This window comes from Brachyhypopomus gauderio, unplaced genomic scaffold (genome assembly GCF_052324685.1).
Source record: "Brachyhypopomus gauderio isolate BG-103 unplaced genomic scaffold, BGAUD_0.2 sc61, whole genome shotgun sequence".
Lineage (NCBI taxonomy): Eukaryota > Metazoa > Chordata > Actinopteri > Gymnotiformes > Hypopomidae > Brachyhypopomus > Brachyhypopomus gauderio.
In genome coordinates this window covers 957,341-982,494 of record NW_027506882.1, presented here as the reverse complement: position 1 = coordinate 982,494, position 25,154 = coordinate 957,341, and the positions used below count along the sequence as shown (strand labels likewise).

Genomic DNA, 25,154 nt, shown 5'->3' with positions numbered 1-25,154 from the left:
CGCAATTGTGTCCGCCCCTTGATTGCGCAACAGCCAAATCGTGAAAAAAGTATTTGAATATCTCACAAAAAAAGTAAAATGAACTGAACTTTGAACTAGTTCATAATTAAAATTGTGAACTTTGAACGTGAACTGTTCATGAAATACTTCCACACTACTGATGTAGCTCCTCGTTTAGGAACTAAATCATTCACAGTGTGAGCACTGCTGCTCTCTCCGATGTTGGCCATGTTTATTTTGCGCGCTGCACGCACAACCTGCGTCCTTGCGTCATAATGTCGCGATATAGCGAAATCCTATCGAATAAAGAAATGTACCGGTATTTTTGTGAACGATATTATATCGCCCACCCCTAATTGTGATACTAATCAAATCTCAAGTTGATTAAAGGCATGCTAGCTAATCTAAGCTAGTTTACTAAGCAAGTTTAAGCACCGGACTGCTTAGACACTCACCGTGTGGAGGGAAAGCGCGTGGTGATTCTGTGTCCAGTGGCTCGGACGGAAGTGCACACAGTCCGACAGCTGGGAGTCGCTCACTTTCACTTAAGGCTGTATGAAATGTAGGGCCCTTAAACAATCTTTGCTTTAAACCCTTGATATCGATGGTCGCAATCGCGCTCAAATTGGATAGCAACCTTACCAATGTGTGCAGAACTTCACAGTATTTGTCAAGAGTATTTGTCTGAGCACATAAATACATACATATGTTGGGATATTTCCATATGTGGTCTCGCAAAACGTCAAATGTCTAATCTTTTTTTAATCCATCATTATTTAAGCTTGGACACTAATCAGTTCATTTAGGCTTATCAGAACCTGAGAAGAACCAGAAACAGAGAATAAAAGAAGGAATACATTTAGGTCAGGAGTGGCCAACCTGCGGCTCGTGAGCCGCATGCGGCTCTTTGCCTGGTTTCATGCGGCTCCCCAGCCGGTCCGTGCACTCACCTGCACAGGCATCTCCATAGTGCCTAGAAGTGGTCTTCTGCATGCTCAAAGCAAATGACTGGATCTTCCATTCATCATTTATAATATGAGCCGTCACACAGAGATAATTCTTGTTGCTAACAGAGGTCCAGTGCTCCCCAGTCAGAGCCACATTTGTGGCGCTCTTCACAATAACCTGTTTTACTTCCCCTTCCTCATCATACAGCTGCTGGATTTTCTTCGACATTGTCTTTCTGGACGGCAGTTCGTAACTTGCATCAGCTGACGCAATTAGTAGCACTTCTTGTAAATCCTGGTTTATACTTTCGCGAGTGACCGTAGCGCGCAACTCTGCCTACCTCGCACAACCCTGCGCGAACGGAGGAAGCGTTTATACTTTCCGCGTGCAGTGTTCTCCGAAACGATATGTGGTAGTATAAAGAAATACCCCCCAAAACAGGGGAAGGAACATTTACTTGATGAATTTTAATGTTGCTTTGTGTTTCAGGTTTGAAAGTGCTGGAATTTAGGCTAAAGTACTTGAAAATGCTTGAAATTGTAACTACTTCGTTTCACAACAAATATCTGTCTGACTGAACAGTTCTCTTGTATTACGTTAACAAATACGAGCCTCTTGTAATTCCAGGACGAAACATGAGAGAACGTGAAGACGTTAATATTGGGTGTTTTGAAAATAAACCACCATTAAGTAATGTGATTAAAAGCGAATTATTTCAAATCGTTTCGAGTATATGTATAAATATTTAACTTATTTAAGTTTATCATGCTGGGAAATATTGAAATGGACCTTGAAAGTGACGTACAAGTGCTTTAATTCCACCTTATAAAGGTGTATAATACTTATTTTTTGTCCATTATACCTCCCCCCCTCCGGTCAACAATCTACACTCAGTGAGTGTGTGTGCATGAATGTGTGTGTGCTTGTGTGCCCAGTGGTGGATGGTGCTCCACAATAACAGTACCAGTCTGATCCTTTAAATACATTAAGTTCATAGGGTTAAAATGTTCACACTCAACTGCAGTGAATACATATGCAATGAAGAGACTATAGGCTACAAAAAGGCTATATTAAAAATGTCTAAGACTCCTACATAAACAAACATTAGATGAACATGCTGGTCTACAATTTACTAAAATCTTTTCCAAAAATTTGAGTAAAATTAAGCAACTATAGTCCTTGTTAAAAATATTTACTGTGATTTCATGCAACCACTGAATAAAAGCTGTTCATTTTAATTTAAGGTTTTTCTTGAGATTACTTATTTGTTTAGAATGTGTGGGAAATTTTATCTAAATTGAAACTGTAAAAAAGCAGTGAACAACATGTTATAGGGGAAAAACAAATTAACAGTTAATAACAAAACACAACTAGCATTTGTTGTTTGTTGACACTCTTCAGCATGTAGAGCCAACATTTGCAGTGGCATGGTGCTATTACAGCTCACACAGGGAACCTGTGGCATTTTTGCGAATTCTGCTGCATTGTATGGAAGAGGCTCAGTGTCCATCTCCTCTTGTAGGGGCGCCAAAAACAAAACATTCTTGCCACTGTTTGAAACAGAGCGAAGCTGCCGACCAGAGTAGCCTTCTGTGTCCATGGGAATTACTGAAAGCTTCCTTTGGCCACTTCCTCCTGGATTATAAAAAAATATTGAGAACATAAACAAACCAAGGACACTAACAGTTTTACATGTTTTTTAAAAACTCTATTCATACCTGTTGCTAAATAATCTTACATGGAGTTTGAAGATGAAACAGGTCTAACCAAATATATACAATCAGAACCCCAAATTAAAATATCTTTCAAAATATCAAATGATATGTATCATATTGGTAATTAATTACCTCTTTATGACTGAAGTCTTCTGGAACTGTAATCACCCTTTTTCCTAACTGTCACGGTGACAGCTCCGGACCCTTCCCTGTGGGCGTGTCACTATGTTGTCTGCGTGCAGTTATGTCCATGTTTGTAGTTCCGTGGGTGTGGGTCGTCTGTGAGCGTGTTTGTAGTTTCACCTGTGCCTTGTCTCAAGATCATGAGGGTATGCGCTAATCACCTATTTAATGTGCGTTCGCGCAATGTCTTGTGCTCGTCTTTGTCTAAAGTTTTGTGCCAGTGTGAGAGAGTCGTTGTTGTGCTTGCCCTCCGCACGGAGCTTAACTGTTCCAAAGACGCATTGCAAACTTAGAGGGGATCGAGCGTTTGCATGCATGGCTTCAAAACTTTGGAATGAGTTACCAGTACATCAGGCAGGCTCCCTCACTCAGTGTTTTTAAAACCTATTTAAAAACATATTTTTATGACTTGGCTTTTAAATCAGTGTAACGACTCAGACTGTTTTAACTCCAAATCTTGTGTTTGTTTTATATCTTTGTGTCATTTTAATTACTTTCCCTGTTTTCTTTTATGTACTGTGTACAGCACTATTGTTGTTTTTAAAGTGCTTTATAAATAAAGTGGTATGGTATGGTATGGTATGCGTGAAGTTTGATCAGTTGGGAGACCGCTGACTTAAGAGGAGTTTGTGTGCTCAAACGCTCAAGGACGAGCTCCTTGCTAAATTCTTCATTCTGCTTATCTGCATTGGCGCCCAAACAAATTTCTCCCAGAAGGCCGTTGATGGCTCTCGCCTTCCACCGCAAACTTTGACACAAAAACTGTGTGCCAGGCCTCTGGCTCCCCCTCCCTATCTGAATGAATCACGCCTCTCTCAATCAATCAATCAATCAAATTTTATTTATATAGCGCTTTTTACAACAGTTGTTGTCACAAAGCAGCTTTACAAGTGCCGAGTCCTAGCCCCCAGTGAGCAAGCCAAAGGCGACAGTGGCAAGGAAAAACTCCCTAGTTTTTTTGCATGAGGAAGAAACCTTGAGAGGAACCAAGACTCAGGGGGGGAACCCATCCTCCTCTGGCCGACACCGGTCACCATGACAACAACAACAATTTAGACAGAAAGAAGAGAAAGAAAAGGAAAAATATGTAATAATGTCCATCATGATGTATGCATTCGGTTAGGCAGGAGGTGGCTGGCTCAGGATGGATCGCTGGTCTCCTCATCTCATTATTCCTCAAGCAGGCGGGCAGCCATGTGGAGAAATGAAACAGGGAAAATTAGCTCTGTATGAGGACATATACAGGACAGGTAAAATTATAAACATTTCCAGAGTGTGGCAGCAACTCCGGCATTTAGTTAAATTATTACAGCCTAGCTAAAAAGGCAGAACCAGAAGGTAACATAGGCTTGGGGGCATTCTGAGACAATGGCATCCGTCCACTGCACTGTCAACAAACTTGAGTGACCACGAGCAGTGACAGGACGACAGCACCAGCGCCCCAGTCTACCATAAAACCCTTCGTCTATGAACCCCTGGATCTGTACTTTTATCTAAGGGGGGATATTAATTATCAAACGCTAAACTAAATAAGTGGGTTTTCAACCTAGACTTAAAGACTGTGACTGTGTCGGAGTCCCGGACGCATTTAGGAAGATTATTCCAAAGCTGGGGGGCCTTACAAGAAAAGGCTCTTCCCCCTGCTGTTACCTTATTAATTTTTGGAACTAATAAAAGACCAGCACCCTGTGATCTTAGTGGGCGTGGGGGTTCGTAATAGGAAATAAGTTCCTGAAGGTACTCAGGAGCAAGCCCGTGCAATGCTTTATAAGTTAATAAAAGAATTTTAAAGTCAATACGGAATTTAACTGGGAGCCAATGCAGGGCTGATAGGACTGGACTGATATGCTGAAATTTTCTAGTTCTGGTCAGAACCCTGGCTGCGGCATTTTGAACTATTTGAAGTTTATTTAGATTCCTATTTGAACATCCTGACAGTAGTGCATTGCAGTAGTCTAATCTAGAGCTAACAAAGGCGTGCACCAATTTTTCCGCATCATCCTGTGATAATGCATTTCTTAATTTAGCAATGTTACGGAGATGTAGAAAAGCTATCCTAGTAGTATTATCTATGTATTTATCAAATGATAGGTCAGAGTCGAGTATGACGCCTAGGTTTTTGGCTACTGTGCCAGGTGTAATGGGGTAGCCTGCGAGATTAAGCATTAGATCTGGAATTTTCTGTTTTGAGGCCTTAGGGCCCAGAAGGAGAACTTCTGTTTTGTCCTCATTACGTTGGAGGAAGTTTAGAGACATCCAGCATTTAATATCTTTTACACAGGCCTCAATTTTTCTTAAACTGAGCTTGTCATCAGGTTTGGCTGATATGTAAAGTTGAGTGTCATCTGCATAGCAGTGAAAATTGACACCATGTTTGTTTATAACTGTGCCCAATGGTAGCATATATAATGTAAATAATAGTGGTCCTAGAATGGAGCCTTGCGGGACCCCATATTTAACTTTTGTACGTTTGGATGGAATATTATTGAGCTCTACAAACTGATAGCGATTTGTTAAGTAGGCGCTGAAGACCACAGGAATGCTGGAGACGGAGGATCGATGCACTAGAGAGCGATGTCTATATCCACGGTGAATGTAACGAGGCCGACGGGCGATACCAGCGGAGAGACACATGCCGTATGTAGTGGAGTCGAGATGGAAAACGAAGATCGTAAAGTTCACTCAAGGAGTAAACTCGCTGGAAATCCTCAGCAGCACTCGAGACCAGCATAACTACCATAACCGTTAGCACGGAGATCAGCATAGTCACAATAGCAATAGCGGAGAAACTAATGCTTACGCTGCGTTAGCCCGTGTTACCGACCAGCACCACAGGCTGAAAATCGGCGATAAGTATCACCGATCACAGACTGGTATGAAACAACAGACAGAGAGAGATGGGAAGAACTCACTCATGCATGTCGAATTCCAGGGGGCTGATGACGGCACACAGAGAGCTCGCAGGTAAACACAAGCTGCCGGCTAAGCAAAGTTGGTAGTTGCAGTAGTTTCAGTGAGTTCACGCGACTCAGAATAGATCCACCAAGAGCAATCCTTGTTTAATCCAGAGATGTAAGAGTATAAAGCAGGATACTGAGATAGTTTAATGATGACAAAATAAATAGATAAGAAAATAAGCAAAGAGAAACACAGGTGAAGGAGCGGCAGCACAGACGCGCACAGCGTACCCTTACCCGGAAGTGAGGGTTTGGGAAGAGAGGTCCCGCGGTCCCGGGTTTTTCCTACTACTCTCCGCCCTTCATCTGATCATCCTCGCCTGCTCAACCTAGGTCTGTTCAACTGTCGTTCCATGACTGACAAAGCTGCCCTTATCAACGACCTCATCGGACAGCATCGCCTTGATTTCCTCCTGCTGACTGAAACCTGGCAGTTACAGCATGACTACTACTATTTAAATGCTGCTGCCCCGCCTGGGTTTAAACATCTCTCTGCCCCCAGACTGTGTGGTCGTGGCGGTGGTTTAGCTGTCATATTTAATAGTAAATATACTATCAGTGAAATTACAATTCAGAAAACAGTTCACTGTGAATGCATGGCAGTTAAAACATCTGGTTACAACTCATCTGTACTTTTGTTAGTTTACCGCCCCCCTAACAGCTCGGTCTCTGACTTCTTGCAAGAACTTGGTGAAGTCCTTTCCACTCTCAGTCCTCTATCAAATTCTCTGGTTACCCTTGGTGACTTCAACATCCATATTGACTCTGTCTCTTCCGGTTCTCTTGACTTTTCATCACTGTTAAGCTGTTTTGAGTTGCATCAGCTTGTTGATTTTCCTACCCATAAACATGGTCACATTCTGGATTTAATTTGCTCCACTCCTGGAACTATTACCAATGTGGTGGGTCATGACACTGGGGTATCTGACCATCTGTTTATCACTTCATGTCTCTCTCCTAGCACTCTGCCTCCTTCCTCCAAAACACTTCTCACCTACCGTAAACTTGCATCTGTAAACTCTTCGGTGTTCTTCTCTGCCCTGAAATCATCTCCTTTTCCCACTATTCCCTCTATTCCCAATCTTGACACTGCCCTATCAGTCTACAATCATTCCCTCTCTGACACTCTGAACTCCTTAGCACCTGTCATAACTCGATATGTTCCCTCCACCCACGTGTCACCCTGGTTCACACCTGACCTACGTGTTCTAAAGACTACGGGCAGGCATCTTGAGCGGCTATATAAGAAAACTGGTTTGCCTGTTCATCACCAGGCTTATATTGACCATCTGACCAAATATAAGGATGCCTTAAACTCAGCCCGTGCTCTATACTACACGTCTGCAATAAATAACTCTGGTTCCGACCCCAAACGACTATTTAAAATTGTTAATAATCTACTGCGTCCCCCTTCATCTCCACTGGCCCCTACATCCGATCAATGTAATACATTTCTTAGTTTTTTTACTAACAAAGTCTCAGTTATCTACCAGGACTTGTTGAAGGTTCAATCACGTAGTTCTTCTTTCTCCACTTCCTCCCAGATGACTGTCTCACCCTCTCTGTCATTCTCCACTTTTTTTTTAGTTAGCTCTGATCTTATAATTAAACTCCTCACCAGTTCCAAGTCTACTACTTGCATTCTTGATCCCATACCTACATCACTGCTAAAACAGGGCGTCTCTTCTCTTTCCTCCTCTATCTGTCATCTTGTTAATCTTTCTCTTGTTTCTGGTCACGTTCCATTAGATCTAAAGACATCTGCCATCACCCCGGTTATCAAAAAACAAAATCTTGACACTACTGTTTTAAATAATTATCGCCCAATATCTAATCTACCATTTCTCTCAAAGATCCTTGAACGTGTGGTGGCCTCCCAACTACTCCAGTACATGTCTTCCAATAATCTTTTTGATATTTTCCAGTCTGGTTTCCGTGCTCGGCACAGCACTGAGACCGCCCTTGTTTATGTGCTAAATGACCTTCTTCTCTCCTCTGATAATGGCCATGCCTCTCTTCTTCTACTCCTCGATCTCACTGCTGCCTTCGATACAGTCAATCATTCAATACTGCTCTCACGGCTCCGTGATCTTGGGTTTTCTGGCACCGTTATTTCTTGGTTCACTTCATACCTCTCGGATAGGCGTCAGTTTATACGCTTGGGTAATAGTAAATCAGATTTAGCTCCGGTTGCTCAGGGTGTTCCTCAGGGCTCAGTGCTAGGACCACTGCTTTTTACTATTTATATTCTGCCACTCGGTGAGTTGTTACGACAGTATGGATTAAAATACCATCTCTATGCTGATGACACTCAGCTTTATCTCAGCTTTAAGCCTCATGCACCTTTCCCACCCCCATCCATCACTAAATGTATATCTGACCTCAACCTGTGGCTACATGCCAATTTTCTTTTATTAAATGCCCATAATACTGAGTTTCTTATTATTGGCACTAAGTCTATGGCCCTTCCCAATACATCGCTTACTGTTGCTGGTATGCCGGTCAAATCGTCACCTGTTGCACGTAATCTTGGGGTTCTGTTTGATCCGACTCTTTCATTCGAACCTCAGATACGTTCACTCACTAAATCAGCCTTCCTTCAACTCCGCAATATCTCCCGCCTACGTTCATTTCTGTCTCCTACATCTGCTGAAACCTTGGTTCATGCTCTCATCACTTCCAAACTAGACTACTGCAACTCTCTCTTCTATGGTCTTCCCTCTAAGTCTCTTCGGTCCCTTCAGACTGTTCAGAATGCTGCTGCTCGTGTTCTGACCCAGTCAAGGAAGTACGACCATATAACACCTGTCTTAGAGCGTCTTCATTGGCTTCCGATAAGTCTCCGTATCCGGTACAAAATTCTATTACTTACTTTCAAAGCACTCTCTGGTTTGGCTCCCGTATATCTGGCTAATCTTTTGCACCGCTATGTCCCTACTCGCCGGCTTCGGTCATCTGACGCTGGACTATTAGTTGTTCCCAGATTCAGGTTGAACACCATGGGTGGTCGATCTTTCAGTGTGGCGGCTCCGACTCTCTGGAACTCTCTTTCCCTCTCCCTCCGTCTCTTACCATCTCTTAACGCATTCAAGGCTCAACTAAAGACCCACCTATTTAATCAACATTTTCTCACAACTTCCTGAATTTAGGTCTGTTCTATGGGATTTTCTTTTTCTTTTTATTGTCTGTTCTTGTCTGTGTTTTTTTGTATTTCTCTGTACAGCGTCCTTGGGTACTTTGAAAGGCGCTATAGAAGTGGAAGTGGAAATTATTATTAAGTAAGAATGAAACCATGAAAGGGCTGTGCCAGAGACTCCAACCCAGCGTTCTAACCTTTCTAGCAAGATCCTATGATCAATTGTGTCGAAAGCTGCACTAAGATCAAGAAGCACTAACAGCGATACATAACCTTGATCTGAAGCAAGGAGGAGGTCATTTGTTACTTTAACTAATGCTGTTTCAGTACTGTGATGGGGCCTAAAACCAGATTGGAACTTTTCAAATATGTGATGCCTATGTAGATATAGGCATAATTGCTGGGCAACAGCTTTTTCTATGATCTTAGATATAAATGATGTGTTTGAAATGGGTCTATAATTAGATAGTACAGTAGGATCAAGATTTGGTTTCTTAATCAGAGGTTTAATAACTGCTAATTTACATGATTTGGGCATGTGACCTATTGTAATGGATGAGTTAACTATAGTTAGAAGAGGTTCAGTTACCGCTGGTAATACCTCTTTTAATAACTTTGATGGAACCGAGTCTAGTGTGCAGGTAGCACAATTTAAGTAAGAAATTATTTTCTCTAATTCTGATTGTGGGAGTGGATGAAAAGCATCAAGTTTTTCTCCCAGTATGCGATTTAAATCGATGTCAACCAAACCAGATGACATACCAGTTGTATTGCTAATAAAAAGTTTTATATTTTGTCTAATATTCTCTATTTTATTATCAAAAAAATCTATAAATACATTACTAGTGAGGTTTACTGGAATCTGAGGTTCTGCGCCTGCTTGATTTTTTGTAAGTTTGGAAATAGTATTAAAAAGAAATCTAGGATTGTTTTTATTTTTCTCTATCAGTGAGGCTAGGTATGCTGAGCGTGCTTTAGCGAGTGCCCGTTTGTAGTCAATGATGCTATCCTTCCAGGCACAGTAGAATACTTCCAACTTAGTAGATCGCCATTTACGCTCTAATTTACGTGCTATTTGTTTTAAGTTTCTAGTTTGGTCAGTGTACCACGGAGCGAGTTTTTTAGATCTAGTCTTTTTATATTTGAGTGGAGCTACTATATCTAGAGCTGATCTGCAGGTATTCTCTATGCAGTTGGTTAGACTGTCTAACTCTCCTGGATAGGATGGCAAGTGGGCTAGAGCAGTTAAATCAGGGAGGGCTTCAATAAACTGTGTTGCTGTTAATGAATTTATCGAGCGCTTTATACACTGCCGAGGAGACGGGCGGGTATTTATGTTAAGATGAATCTCAAATTTGACTAAATAGTGATCAGAGATAGCTACGGTTTGCGGGAGTATATTTATATTATCTACGTCAATACCCAACGTTAAGATTAAATCTAGGGTATGATTTTGATAGTGTGTGGGTCCTACAACGTTTTGTGTAATGCCAACAGAGTTCAATATAGAAGTACAAGACCTTGTCAGTGGATCCTCCGCATTATCAAAATGTATGTTAAAGTCTCCTACCATTATTATTTTGTCACTACTAACTGCTAAATTTGCTGTAAAATCTGTGAAATCTTTTAAGAAATCTGAGTAAGGCCCCGGTGGTCTATATACATTTGTTAGGGAAAATGAACTTTTATTTTCAGATGGACTAATTACATTAATAGACAGCATCTCAAATGAATTAAAGATATCCAAGTATTTCTGATGAATTTCTAAACAATCACGATATATTATACATATTCCTCCTCCTCTGCCTGACAATCTAGGTTTATGTATATAACTATATCCCACAGGAGTGGCTTCGTTTAGAGATAAATAGTCACCAGATTGAATCCACGTTTCAGTTAGACATAAAATATCAATTTTCTGGTCAGTTATAAGTTCATTCATAAAAACTGCTTTAGAGTTGAGTGATCGAATATTAATTAATCCAATTTTCAGATCGGTCATATAGGTAATAATTGGATGTGAAGTTTGAATATTAGTTAAAAACTTAGGACGGACTATTTTCTTATGATTTAATTTAACCCGGGGCACAGACACAGTCTGAATCCTATGGGATCTTGGTGACGCCTCTAAGCAGCTCGCAGACAGACGGTTTAGCCCGTTAGTCTGCGGCCTGGTCGCGACTCTGGTTAGTCAGCAGCTCCTAGTACTACACTGCCCACTAACTAACAGACTACGGGCTATGCTGCAAGATAACAGGGCAGCGCCATCCCGGGTGGGGTGGACACCGTCCCTGCCTAAAAGACCAGGCTTGCCCTCGAACTCTTTCCAATTATCAATATAGCCCACTTGATTTTCGGAGCACCACTTGGACATCCAGCGGTTTAGCGACGTGAGCCTGCTGTATTGCTCATCACCACGCCACATTGGGATGGGGCCAGAGCAGATTACGGCATCGGACATCGTCTGGGCTAATTTAACCACCTCTTTAACATTAGCCTTAGTCACCTCTGACTGCCGCAGACGTATATCGTTGGCCCCTACATGTATAACTATCCTAGAGAATCGTTTATGGGCTAACAGTCTAAGGTTGCCACTAATGTCCGGCGCTCTGGCTCCCGGTAAACAGCTGACTGTAACCGCTGGTGCCCCTACAGGAATAGCGACTTTCATGTGCCGAACTATAGAGTCTCCTATGACCAGAGTCTCCTCAGCGGGTGTAGCACTGAGCGGGGCAAACCTGTTGGACACGTGAACCGGTGAGTGGTGCTCTGGTGGGCTAGCGCTGGCGTTAGCGGTAGCTGCAGCCCTCGCTCTCCGACTACGCCGCCGAGACGTCACCCATTCGCCCCGCTGTGAGGGCTCTATCGCCGGAGTCGCGGAGGCGCTAGTTCTCCCTGGCGCGTCCACACCTACTACAGACCCTGTCCCTGTCTCTCTATCCCTCAATAATGAGTGGACGCGGCGCTCTAAACTTTCCACTTTTGCCACAAGAGAAGTAACTAACTGGCACCTCTCACAAATACTATCACTATTACTATCAGTGGCGAAAGGGTCTAGACTGAACATGCCACACTCCGAACAAGGAAACAAACCAACACCAGCCATGAATAAATCAAAACACTTACCGTGTCTAGCCGATGATTTATACAAACTTACGCTAGCTGATTTTTAGAAGCAGAAAGTTGATCAGCGGCCGGAATATTCAACTGCCCGTCTTGACGGTGGAAGTACTATCTGTAAAAAATTATCTAGGAAGGCAAAAAATAAAGATTAGCACGTAAACAGATTAGTACACTTTAGAAAAACAATTTCAAAATTCGCTCCGCAGCAGCGTCGGCAGGAAGCAGCGTCGGCAGGAAGTCGCTTCGTCGGCAGGAAGTCGCTTCGTCGGCAGGAAGTCGCTGCCTCTCTCTGCTTGACTGTCTGTGTTATCAATGCTTGTATGTGCTATGGGGATTTTGTGCATGCACACAGACTGTTGTCCTGTTGTCATATTTTTTCGTCTCCTCCTAGTGTTATCTCTGTATGTTTCTCCTCCCTCCCTGCAGAGCTGGTGGCGTGCCTGAGGTGCAGCAGCTGTTCGGGGTTCCCGGTGCTAACACAGGGAAATTTCGTGCCTTGTACTTGTACAATGTATGACAAAAAGTTTTCTGTATTCTGTATCATTTATATTTCTAAACAGCCAACTCGCTTCCATCTGCCATTTTTTCTCTGTTCTGAATGCCTCTGCTGCTCCAGTTGAATTATGGGATAGGATAGCGTGCTGTAATCGATACTTTGAATTGCCCGATTCAGTAGACCATCCGGGTACTTTTACTTATTGTTTATTGCCTACTGTGTCAGGGCTGGCTCGGCTGCCGCTCCTCCTACCACCACCCGATCCTAGACTCAATGGGCGTAATCAGTAGTGATCCGTTTCAGCCATTGCTATGGCTTCTTAAGGAGGCTTGGTGAAACGGATCACTGCTGAATCGTTTTGGTTTGCCTGTTACGTTCTCAGCCCTTTCTCTTGTCTCTCGATCTCGTTGTTGCATTCTGTTTTAAGGTGTCTCACCACCTTATTTTATCTCTGTCTCTCGCTCTCTCTCTTCTCTGACTTTTCGCTTCCTTTCTTACAGGACATTGCAACTAGTCACTGTATGACCAGAGCTCAAAACTTAAATTGCCAAAGCTGCTAATCTCTTATAAGCAGAGCTATTTTCACAGATTTCTCAGACCATGTATTGCTGAGTGGGGCAAACCTGTTTGAAACATGAACATGAAAGGAACAGTGCTCAGCCCTGCTGCTGTGCCACCTAGACGTCCCCCATTTGCCCCGCTGCAAGGGCTGTAGAACTCTAGATATAAGGACCTGTTGTGGTGAGTTGAGGAGGTGACCTCATTCCTGACTGATGTCTTAATAAAGAGCCTGCACCTCGAACGTACGTTAGTTGTTGAGCGGGGGGCGGGTGGCGAACGTAAGTTGTATATCGCAATCGATCGCCAGTGGAGGGTGATATAGATATGTATCAGAGGTAAATAAACTAGATTTTTTTCGGCATGTGAAATCGGAAGTGTGGCGTGTGAAGACGGTCAAATGCGTGTGTGTCACGCTCAATGCGTGAGACTTGAGAACACTGATCAGTCATCCAGGACTTTGAAAAGGTATTGTTGAGCAAGAACATTCAGACTGTGCGCTTGGCTGTGGAATTACCAGATGCAATTATATTTTGTCAGGATTAAACCCCTTTGTGCAGAGGCCATTTTGAGCCCACTTTGAGACATTTTTGAGCCATTTGTACTAGTACACTTTAACACTAGTTATCTCAAAGTGTATGTATAGGGAAATCATCATTCAGGACTCAAACTGAAATAGACAGTTGGGCCAACATTTCGATTCACCTCCAGGCTTATATTTCCATAATGTTTCTTCCATTTGAGAGCCTCTAATACAGAAGAAAAACAAAAAGCAGTTTTGATTTTGGGGATGTATAGTAGAGGTCTGCGTGGGACTGCTTAAACCCGCTCCTGCCCGCTCCCGCTTGTTTTAGTCCCGTTACCGCCCGCTCCCGCCAAAAAATCGCTTGTTTTAATCCCGCACCCGCCTGCCACATACACATTTCTGTCGCTCCCGCCCGCAATCCTAATATGAATTTAATTAATTAAATTTAGTACTTGAAATTTTCTTATGTATTTATTAAATACTGTCCCATTTCTTACCACACTCCAAACACATGTCGTCAGGTGACGTACACCAACACTTTCTGATATCTATCACAACAATCAAATGGTAGACGATTTCCTTCTCCATTAATTACAATGGAAAATGACTTCCATACATCAGACTTGCCTATAGTTGGCTGAATTGTGGTGTATTTGCCTGTTTTAATTGGATTTTCCACAGCTGAAACTGGTTGACCATCTACAGTATCTGCCATTTCTGTATCAAAATGACAAAATGACGCACACTTCATGTTCACGTGATCAGTTGCTTAGCCAATATTTTGAATTCGTTTATTGCCTACTACTTACTGAATGATTCGTTGTTTTTCTCCTGTTCCTTATGGAAATCATTGCGTTATTATTATAATTTTCTAGACTATTTATTAATTTGTGGGATTTTTCTACATGTATATGTGGTCCCGCTCCCGCATCGCCTGGACTAATTAAACTCCCGCTAATAACAATTAAATTCTGACCCACACTGCAAGATATTCTGACGGGTCCCGCGAGACCCACGGGACTACCGTGGGAGTGCAGACCTCTAATGTATCGTGTGTGTATATGTACACTGGTGATGTGGACATTTTTCTATTATATCATTTATGATTCAATAGGACCATTTCTGACAAAAAAAAAATATAGCCTATATATTGAGCACATACAGTATATGTAAGTATTGAGGAGTTACACAACATTGCGCATTAAATGTCCCAAAGAATGTCCATAGTGCCATACCCTTGTCCAAATGTTGCACACCCTGATCCAATACACTGGTCCATCATCAAGAGAATGCAACATTTTTTTTCTTTTGCTAAAACAAAACAACAACATTGGACATCTTACAGAAAGACCAGAAAATACCAAATTAAGTCTCGTCGCAGTGGTGTTCTTTGTGCCTTCAGTGTTTCCATTGGTTGTTCTTTGTGAAGAACAGTCGTGGTTTTTTTACATTGTGTAGCATGACCAGGGAAACATTTGCCTGTAAGTACATCATGTTCAGTTGCTGCATAAACTGAGTGTATGTTTGATGTAAATATAAATATCTAAGATATATTTGTATGTCTGTATTACAGTTTTTTTGGCTTCTGGCTTTTCTTGAGATACCTCTTGTCTGTTTGCCGAGTTTGTTGCCACACACACAGAGAATAAAGACCTTAAATGATTCTGAGGAAGTACAACAGTACTATAATGCAATAATAATGCAATAGTCTGTGTTGTACCATATACAGTGTACTAAGTGCATGCGTGTGCAGAAAAAATATATAATTGATCCTTTGACCAACATTTGAGCCATTTATCTTTACTGGTGTTATTGTTAATGTTGAGGCTTCAGGTATTTTTGCTCCATTAACAGTCTCCTCACTGCTAGGAGTGGTGCATATCCTGCTTTTATTTAGTAGTGATTCTGTACGCCATAGTATGAGTAAAATACGGAAGTGCCAGTACTCCGTATTGGTCAATGCCAGCTCACTTGAAAAGACAATTGGATTCATGATGCAACATAGCCTCCTTAAACACTAAAAAAGGTTATGGTATTACAAAGACTCTAACCAGAGTTCCTCATACCCACAAACAAAATTACAGTGAGAACATACAGGGCTCTGATTTAAATACCTTGCTCCTAGAAGTAAATATTATTGCTGTTCCAGAAGCTTGCATATGCACAAACAGCTTTTGATGAAGCACAATTTTTATAACAAGTATTTTATCTCTGGAGGATAAAACAGAAAGCTATCTAACAGTACACCCAGATATGCTACTATTTCATGTTTATGTTGGTGTGCTGTATGAGACTGAATTTCTTGTGAACTCTTAGTTCATATTCTTCTTATTATTATTGTTATAGTTGATTTTAGAAGATGCATCCATAAAAAGTTTAAACTATTGTTTTCTATTGTTTTCCTTTAGCAGGGTACAGAAACTTGAAAATGATTTGATGGAGGAATCTAAAGAAGTTTTATTAAGATGACACGCACGGATCCACCCAACATACTGGAATCTACTGTGTATAAAGCTGTTAAAGTGAGTTCTTTCTCAACCTACACAAAGTCATGCTATTCTTCTAAACAATGTTATTCTACATATATCAGCAAATTGAAGGATACCAAGAACAACGGAAAAAGGCACTGCAATATCTTTAATACTGACAAGCTCAAATATAATACAAACAAGCCCAAATATAATAGAGTCAAAATGGAGTATCCAAATAGAAAGTTTGACAGATGTGCAGTCAATCCAGAAGTTGTCTGGAATGCCTTAGCCCACCAGCAAGGGCAAGGATTGCACCGCTTTTCTTCACCAGACCTATATAACTACCGACTGACCCCTCAACATTTGACTACTGAAATAGCTGGTGAAGTTGCTGAACTTAAGAGAAGAACGAGATCAAGAAGTGCTCCACGAGTCCAGACGAATCTCACACCTGTAAGAACTGATAGTTCCCCTCCAGTGTCAAGAAGGGGAAGGGAAGTTCATAGATCCAGGCATCCTCAGTGGAAGCCAGAGGGGTCTCCAAGAAGAGAATTTGCCAATGCAATGACTCAGGCACTAGTAAATGAGGTACATCCCATCAAACTGCAACCACAGAAGACTGATACCAGCAGGTACTCTAATGTTTATGTGTCTGAAAATGTGGATGATGGAGAGCCTGATAAACCTGCCATTAGTCCTCATGTTCGGTGTCGAATGGATATTAAGCCTGATAAAACAGCTTTGCAGCAGCATACACTGAAGCCATCCACTTCAAGGGTGGACATACCCTGGCAGAAGTATCCCAGTGGGAGTAGGAGTCTTACAGTACCTCGCTATTTCTCCATGTCTAAAACACCAACACCCACTGAAACCTTAACAGGTGATTACAGGAATACATACCAGTATTCCCAAAGTATGCCAAACAGTTACATGTTGCCAGTAGAGACCCCACTACAAAGAATGCATTCTACACGAGAATCAAGGGAACACTATCAAAGGGAACAAAAGGCTCACTCAAGCCCCAGTGTGCCCACTAAATTCTTCTATGCAGAAGATTTGGGGAAGTATGGATCTTCAGCTCCAGCAAGAACTTACTATCAGGATGAACACTACTCTCCCAAAGTACACTACATTGAAGATCCAAGGACTTATGTGGATCATACTATTAATGCTAGGCCATTTTGTACAGAAATAGACACTTACCAATATCCTGCACCTGCATATCCAAAATCCTATCCTGCAAATGAACCAAGGCCATACATAATACAGACACCCCCAGCACGGACCTTTTATGGTGACAACCCGAGAACATATCAGATTCAAGCAGTTCCTCCTACAATTTTCTACATGGGCAATCCCTATATGCCACCACTAGAACATCACATTCCAGCAAGGGCATACTACACAGAGGGTAAGCGTCGTACTAATGTGGTTCAACAACCATCAGATGACTGTTATGGCTCAGATGTGTCCAGTTATTCCACACACTATCCTTCTTCATTCACCTCTCAGGTCACACCAACAAGAGTTAGAGAAGAGCCTGTGCTTGCACCTTGGTACACTAACCCATGTATGGAGCCAACAAAAACAGTAACTGACCCAAAACTGTACTCAAGGTCTTGGGACAATATTCTCAACACACATGTAGAGAGGGAACAGCCTGTTTCTCGTGGCAAAAGTGATGAAAATATTCTCTGTCAGGGAAAGCAATGTTTTTCAGCAAATAAGAGACCAAAACCAGTGGTTGTTAACCTTTCAAGTTCTCCTAGGCGCTATGCAGCATTATCCTTGTCTGAAATTTCCCTCACTGATAAAAGTCCAACTGAAGCTAGGAGCACCTCAAGCAAACAGTGGTTTGTCACCCCTGAGATCACCATCACAGACAATGATATCAAACCAAGCAAGGCTAGTAAGGCAGAGGCACGGTCTGCGAGTTGGGATGTGCTGGATTCTAAAAGTGCCCAAGATGAAGATGGCTCTCACCAAGAGACAGTGGCCTGGGAATCAATTAAAGAAAAGACACATCAAAGTGTTTCTCTCAAACAAAGCTTAGAACAACTTGATGAGCTTTTAGCTGACTTAGTCATTGATTACAAACCTCCTGCTAGCCGAAGGCCCAGTGAAGACATGCTGGATCAACTCAAAAAGCTTATTGATGAAGAAGAGGCTGCAAGAAATGATTCAAAGGCAGATTCTGAGAGCAGTATGCCTCTTGATAAACAACCCACCTCCATAAAAATAGATCCCAACATCATAAGAGACACTGAGGGAAGTTGTGATGGACTTCGCAGTACTGAGGAGTGTTCCCCTGACCAGAGCCCAGATGAGGATGATACAATGATCTGTTCTAACAATAAATGCCGTCGGACAGAGACATTGTTTAATGCTTGCCTTTACTTTAAATCCTGTCACAGCTGTTACACATACTACTGCTCCCGCAACTGCAGAAGAGAAGACTGGGATGTTCACAAGGAGAGCTGTCTCTATGGACGAATGGGCAGTGTGTGTCGCCACATTATCAAGTACAGTCGAGAAACTGGTGAAGTCCACAAAGCTTTCTCACGTATAGCCAAAGTAGGATACCTATCTCGAGGAAGAGGTGTTCTATTTTTGGGATTTCCAAACCCAGGATCATCGACAAATTTCCTTCAGTTTGGTCTAGAAAGTCTCCTCATGTCTCCAACATACCTATCCTTACGTGAACTAGATGGGTTTAGAGATAATCTTGGAGAATATTGTAAGGAGCTTCAGGAAGCAGGTAACGAATATGACCCCAGTGAATGTTTTCTCTTGAATGTATCTATTGCTGTTGGTGAACAAGTGCCTGACGGACCTTCTCCAAGGGTCCAAGCCCCAACCGTCAGGAAGTATGCCAAGGTTGCTTTAGCTTCGTACAGCCCAGAGAGAAAAATTCCTAGTAAAGACAGTGACATGGAGACACTAATTCTCACCCCACCACCAGGTACAGCTGACATTGACAAAGATGGTGAGGAGGGCAGAAAAGCCAGGGAGATTTGTTTCATTAACATTCAACGGGAGCTAAGGATTCGTGGGGTGTTTCTTCGCCATGAGTACCCTCAAGTGTACCAGAAACTCTGCGAATTTGTGGAGAACAACAGGAGATTCACTCCCACCACAATTTATCCTATTGACAAGAGAACTGGCAAGCAATTTATGTGCATGATAATGGCAGCCTCTGAGCCAAGGACTTTAGACTGGGTAGCTACACCACATCTTTTAGATGATATAATTTAGTCAAGTATATATATATATATATATATATATATATATATATATATATATATATATATATATACTAGTGCTGGGCGGTATGACCAAAATTCTATATCATGGTATTTTTCGAAATTATATCGGTTTCACTGTTTTTTCATGCATGATGTGTTAAATGTCTCCACCTAAGTATTACATGTATTACAGATTTGCATGGCCACACATGATCAGTTTTCAAATGGTGGCACAAAAGTAGTGAATGAATCATATAGCATGACACTTGCAGTAAAAATGCAAAACCTTTTATGTAAAACATTTTTCAGACATCAAAACTGTAGGTTTATACAACTTATGTGAACCAGCTACACCTAATATAAATTGCACACCAGTTTAGAGGTATTTAGACATAAGGTAGACAGGGCTGTTTGTCAATGGTATTGTACTGAAAAGTCCCAAATATCTTCCCGTTATTAAATAACATAATATTTAAACAAATACATAATAACAATTGTCAAATACTGGGGAGATGGTACCATGACTTTTAATATGATGAAAAGTTAATTATTTCGAATAATTTCGATCATATGTGTATTTATATGAATATGTAACTTAATTAAGCTGAAGGTGCTGGAAAATATTGAAAATGGACATTGAAAGTGCTGTACAAGTGCTTAAATTCCACCTTTTAAAGGTGTATGACTATGAACCCTGAAAACATAACTTAGTGCAAAACATAGCGCTGAAGAGCAGAACGCCCAAACTTACAAAAATGGAGAGGTGCACGACCTCGCGACACAACAGCGGAGCCACTGCGATTGTGTAATTTTTGCCACGCGGACCCTCGTACCAGTCGCGACGTGTCACGCTAGCTTTATGGGTGGTGCAGCAGATTGCTTCCTGACCAAATGTACTTCCTGACAACAGACATTGCTCCTTTCTTTGGCAAAAGTTCCTTTGGGGCATCAGCTTTTACTTCAATGTTTGGTAGAATTTCTGGTTCAGAACGTCCCTCATTTTCAGCAAGCTCTGTTGCATGTGTGCTTAGCGACGCATCAATAAAAAGCGTCCCTTGAGAAGGACCGTGCTGCGTTCCAGACATGATTAGGTTATTTAAACCTGTGTGGCCGGTATATGAAAAATTCTTATCATAACAAAAATAAACACTGGTTTTCGATGCAAACCGGTATACTGCCCAGCACTAATATATACATGTATACACACACACACACACACACACACACACACACACACACACACACACATATATATATATATATATATATATATATATATATATATATATATACACCAAGCTTATTTATGATAAACATTTGTAGGTATGTATTTTGTTATTAAGAAAATATTCATGTCTCTAAGGCCAGTATTGCTAGAAACCACAAGGTTTATTTATTAACATTTTGGTAATACCTGATGTTTGTTTGTTTGTTTTTTACTGCATTTAACAAGTTTTGTCAGCTCCTTGCTCCTTGTTGTCACTTTATTTTCTTATTCTCATAAAAAAATTAAAAAAATAAAAATTTTAAGACAGTTGAAAAATGAAATTATTTTATTTTGGCAAATTATAAATATTTCATTTACTTAAAATAATATTTTGTTCTATGCAAGCACTACCTTCCCTCTAAATATTTGTTTGTGTAAAAACAATACAGATTATTTTTATTCTACTGTTCTATTGTTATATTATATTATATGATATTGTATTGAGGATATGAATATTAATGAGTGTGGAAAAAATCATGATGCACAATGTAATGAGAGTACACACAACAACTTTAGTTTTTGTGGCATAACAAAAAGTGCTGTATGGAAAAATATATTGTCAAAACGTGAAGAATGGTCTATTATCATCTGCTTGGAGCTAATTGTGAAATTCTAAATTTAATGCAGTAATTAATTTTTGGATGGATCAGTATAGTCCACCAGTTTTGGACTACTGTTTGGAGAATTTGTCCTTCTGTAACACACATAATTAAACTCAAAATGTAAAAAATAAAATCTTTCATAAGCTGAGGCAGGTGTGATTGTGAAACATGCTTTATGTACACAAAGCATGTTACACACACACACACACACACACACACACTAAAAGGCACATGAAGTGCACAAGATTGGGACTGATCGCAAAAAATCATAATGTAAATTGCCATCAAATTTAATTTTGGTGATTTTATGTACACTTAGCATAAAAACTTTGAATACCTTGAGTAATAATGAACTTAAATACAAATGTAAATCAAAAACATGGGTCATATGGTATCACTGCTGTTACTAGGTCATAAGGTACTGTTATGTGCTGTTATACAAAACACTGTGACTGGAATCTCACTTGCTTGTCATGAAAATAATACCCTTGTAATCAATCATTAGACTTGGAATGAAGTATTCCGATTATGATGGGCAAGTCATGAACAGCTGATTTAGTTTTTTTAGTAGTTATGTGATCCAGTTATATTTTATTTTCACTTGGAAAACAATGTTTTTATGTTCTTTTAACCCTTACACATGAACAGGTTCGTGTGAGAGCAGCTGCAAAAAAAATGTCATCATTTATTAAAAGTTGTATAATGTGATGCTTATTTGCTTGACATATGTATAAGAGATCAAGATGCACAATAATTTCTAAACTAAAGGGATTAATTAATGCACAAAATATGCTAATCTACCATCCTTACTAATGTCTCTGGTGTGTGTACATCTATGATAAAAATGTGACTCTCAGAGACCCATAAAATGTAAACAGGCTGACTTTAAAATCTTGAAATGTATAGCTGGCATAAGGCAATATTTAAAAGCACCCCAACTTACAGTTTACATTCTATGTCCTTTTTGTTATTTTGGTATTTGAAATCCCATTTTCAAGATTACTCTACAAGGTACAGCAGGAATTTTAAGAACACAACTTCACACTGGTTTTGTAACTACTCTGCATCAACTACTCTGGATGATTTATTTTATTTGTACCCTTTGTCTTCTATTTCTTCTCATCAACATGAAACACACCTCTAAGATCTGCAGTGGCCAGAGGAATTCAATTACTGATGTGTGGTTTTGCTCAAATATTACGTTACCTAGGTCTCTAAGTGATAAAGATTTAGCTTCTTCGTTAATTAACACCTGTCACTAAAACAGTTTGATATATTTTACAGATCATATTTACATACATGTCCTAGAGGAACATGTCAAGTTAATTTCTAGGGTTCCTTGCACATAGTACTGGAAACCTATTGTAATTTTTAGGATTTTTAGGGTTCAAATACGTAGTGTGGGAACCCTTATTGTTATTGTTCATATTTTTCTTTTTCTTCTTCTTATTTTTCCTGGCTGAAATGCATTGTGCAGCATAGAATGTAAGGCCCAGAAATACCAAACTTGGCAGAAAAGTGCAGCAGGTGTGAAATGACTCACACCCAGGAACCCTCACTGGCCTTCGGGTGGCACTATAGAGCAGCATTTTATATTTTAGCCCATGAGTTATATAAATAAAATTCCAGTTCCATTGCATTCCTTGGCTAAGTTCAACTAGACAAATAATATACAATCATTTAGCTCCACCCCTTAGATTTTTTTGAACATTTGCATATGTGAGACCTACTTTCGGAAACTAGTCCTAGGTCATCTGATCAACACAATCTTGTCAAACTATTCACAAGAATCTCATTATCAACTAACAATATTGTGACATTTACCTATAGTCTGACTGTCAGATGTCAATCAGCTCTGTGTCGTGGCCTAATTTACTTCATTAGCTATATCTTAACAATAATTTGATCAATGTTCATGAAACTTGATAAGGTGATAGGGCACATGACTTTGAAGGCACATGTCAAGACTGGCCAACGTTGTCCAGTAGGTGGTGCTATAACTTGGTTAAAAACTTGTTTCTTATCAACCATTGGACACATCAAGCCAAATCCTTTATATGCTACATCATGGGGTCAAGCGGTATCAGGACACTTAGTGATGACGTTTTTAGTAAAAAAAACACAGCTAATTTGTTGTCATTGGCCATTTCACAGGCTTAACATTGGCCAATCAACATGAAACATGAATGCTATGCATATATCAAGAATCTGTCGCCGTGTAAAATTTCAAATCATTTGTCCAGGTGGCACTATTTGTGAAAATCATGCATAACTACTCTATATTTTCACTTATGAACATAAATCTGGATTCATTTGACTCCTTACTGACCAAGCACTTTGCCATTACAAGTGCTATTCAAAAATGCACTTTTCTTGCTATCCTTAATTGTGGATTGCACTTTTGCACTAGTTCTAGGAATTTGATCCAATCATGCCAATCATTGGTATGGGCATAATCTCTAGGCTCTGTAGATAAAAAAATATCAAAAAGACATTGACATTTTTACTCTCAATGAGTCATTGTGTCCTTGCCATGTATGACCTATATTCCTTTAACTCCTTTACCATACAAATGATCAACTCCTAATTTAAAACACTTTTATAGATTGAGGTTTTTGTGAGTATGCCAAGTTTGGTCCAAATGACCTGTCGGGGGCGCTACTGTACACAAAAACTCTAAAATCATCAATAGTCATGCTGCAATCCTGTTATTCAGAATACAAGTAGAATACAAGAAGTACTGGGTTTTGTCACGTTGAGGACCCCGGCCCCTCCCCTTTGGGCGTGTGTATACGTAGTCCACGTGCTTTGTCTGCGTCAGTGGAACTCCGTGGTGACGGCTATGTCGTGTGAATAATGTGTCTCACCTGTGAATCGTCTCGTAATCACGTGGGGCTAATGTGGTTTGTCTACTTAATGTGCGCTCACGCAGTGTCCTGTGCTCGTCGTTGTCTAGAGTCTAAACGTTTCTGTGTGAACGTTATATGTTTCTCGTGCGCTATTGCGCAATCTCTGTGTAACCTAATTAAAAGTGACGTCTGTCGCAAGGATTCGGTGTCTCGTCCTTCGCTCCACCCCGTTCGTCACAGAACGACGAGCCGACAAGAGACACAAAAAATGCCAGGCTACAAGGGAAAGCCGAAGAAGGGCAAGAAGCCCAGTAAGCGGCATCACCGCTCTTCATCTCCTCCCCCACGCCGCAACATTTCGCCAACTCTGGCTCAGCTCGAGGAGGACCCGGTGTGTGCCCACCAGCTGGCCGCCGCCCGAGGGCTGGAGAACAGGGACCCCTAGCTGGCCGAGATCTTCCGCCAGGGCGTGATAAGGATCTGGAGGGAGAGACACGCTCCTCCAGCCCGCGCTGTCTCGCCTCTGAGGGTGGGCTCGTGCGTCATGGGTGCTACCGAGTCCACCCCAGAGAGCGAGTTCAGAGAGGAGGACTCCGAGGAGGAGCAGGAAGAGGAGGGAGACTACCCCCCCTCGCTGTACGACACGTCCACTGTGGATTACTGTGGAGACGGAGAGGGCTACCCCCCGTCGCCAGATGACGCATCCACGGTGGACTACGGTGGAGACTCCGAGGAGGAGCAGGAAGAGGAGGGAGACTACCCCCCGTCGCTGAACGACACATCCACCGTGGACTACGGTGGAGACGGAGAGGGCTACCCCCTGTCAGCGGAGGACGCATCCACCGTCGACTACGGGGAGGAGGAGGAGGATGAGTCCGAAGAAGAGGACTACCTCCCTCCGCCCGTGGGTCCCTCTACCACCATGGAGAAAGGAGGGGAGGAGTACGATGAGGGGGATTATACTCCGTCCGAGGGCTCCTATACGGAGGAGGAGGAGAGTCCGCCCTCCGTAGAAAGAGCAGCTGGGACTACGAGGAGTCGTCCACCCTCCCATCGCTCTGGCGAGAATATGATGGAC

General features: G+C 41.4%; 1 protein-coding gene across 3 annotated transcripts in view; it reads left to right on the top strand.

Moving 5' to 3' along the window:
- ajm1 (apical junction component 1 homolog) overlaps positions 1-19,368 on the top strand; it is a 78,710-nt gene extending 59,342 nt beyond the window's left edge. For 2 of the 3 annotated variants that reach the window (XM_076988289.1, XM_076988290.1), the window contains one exon: positions 16,054-19,368. In XM_076988289.1, the coding sequence (XP_076844404.1) occupies positions 16,108-19,368 (3,261 nt within the window). In that variant the 5' untranslated portion in view covers positions 16,054-16,107. Of the gene's footprint in view, positions 1-16,050 lie in introns of all 3 variants that reach the window. The other variant, XM_076988286.1, reaches the window with a different exon arrangement.
- Positions 19,369-25,154: the final 5,786 nt, after the last annotated feature.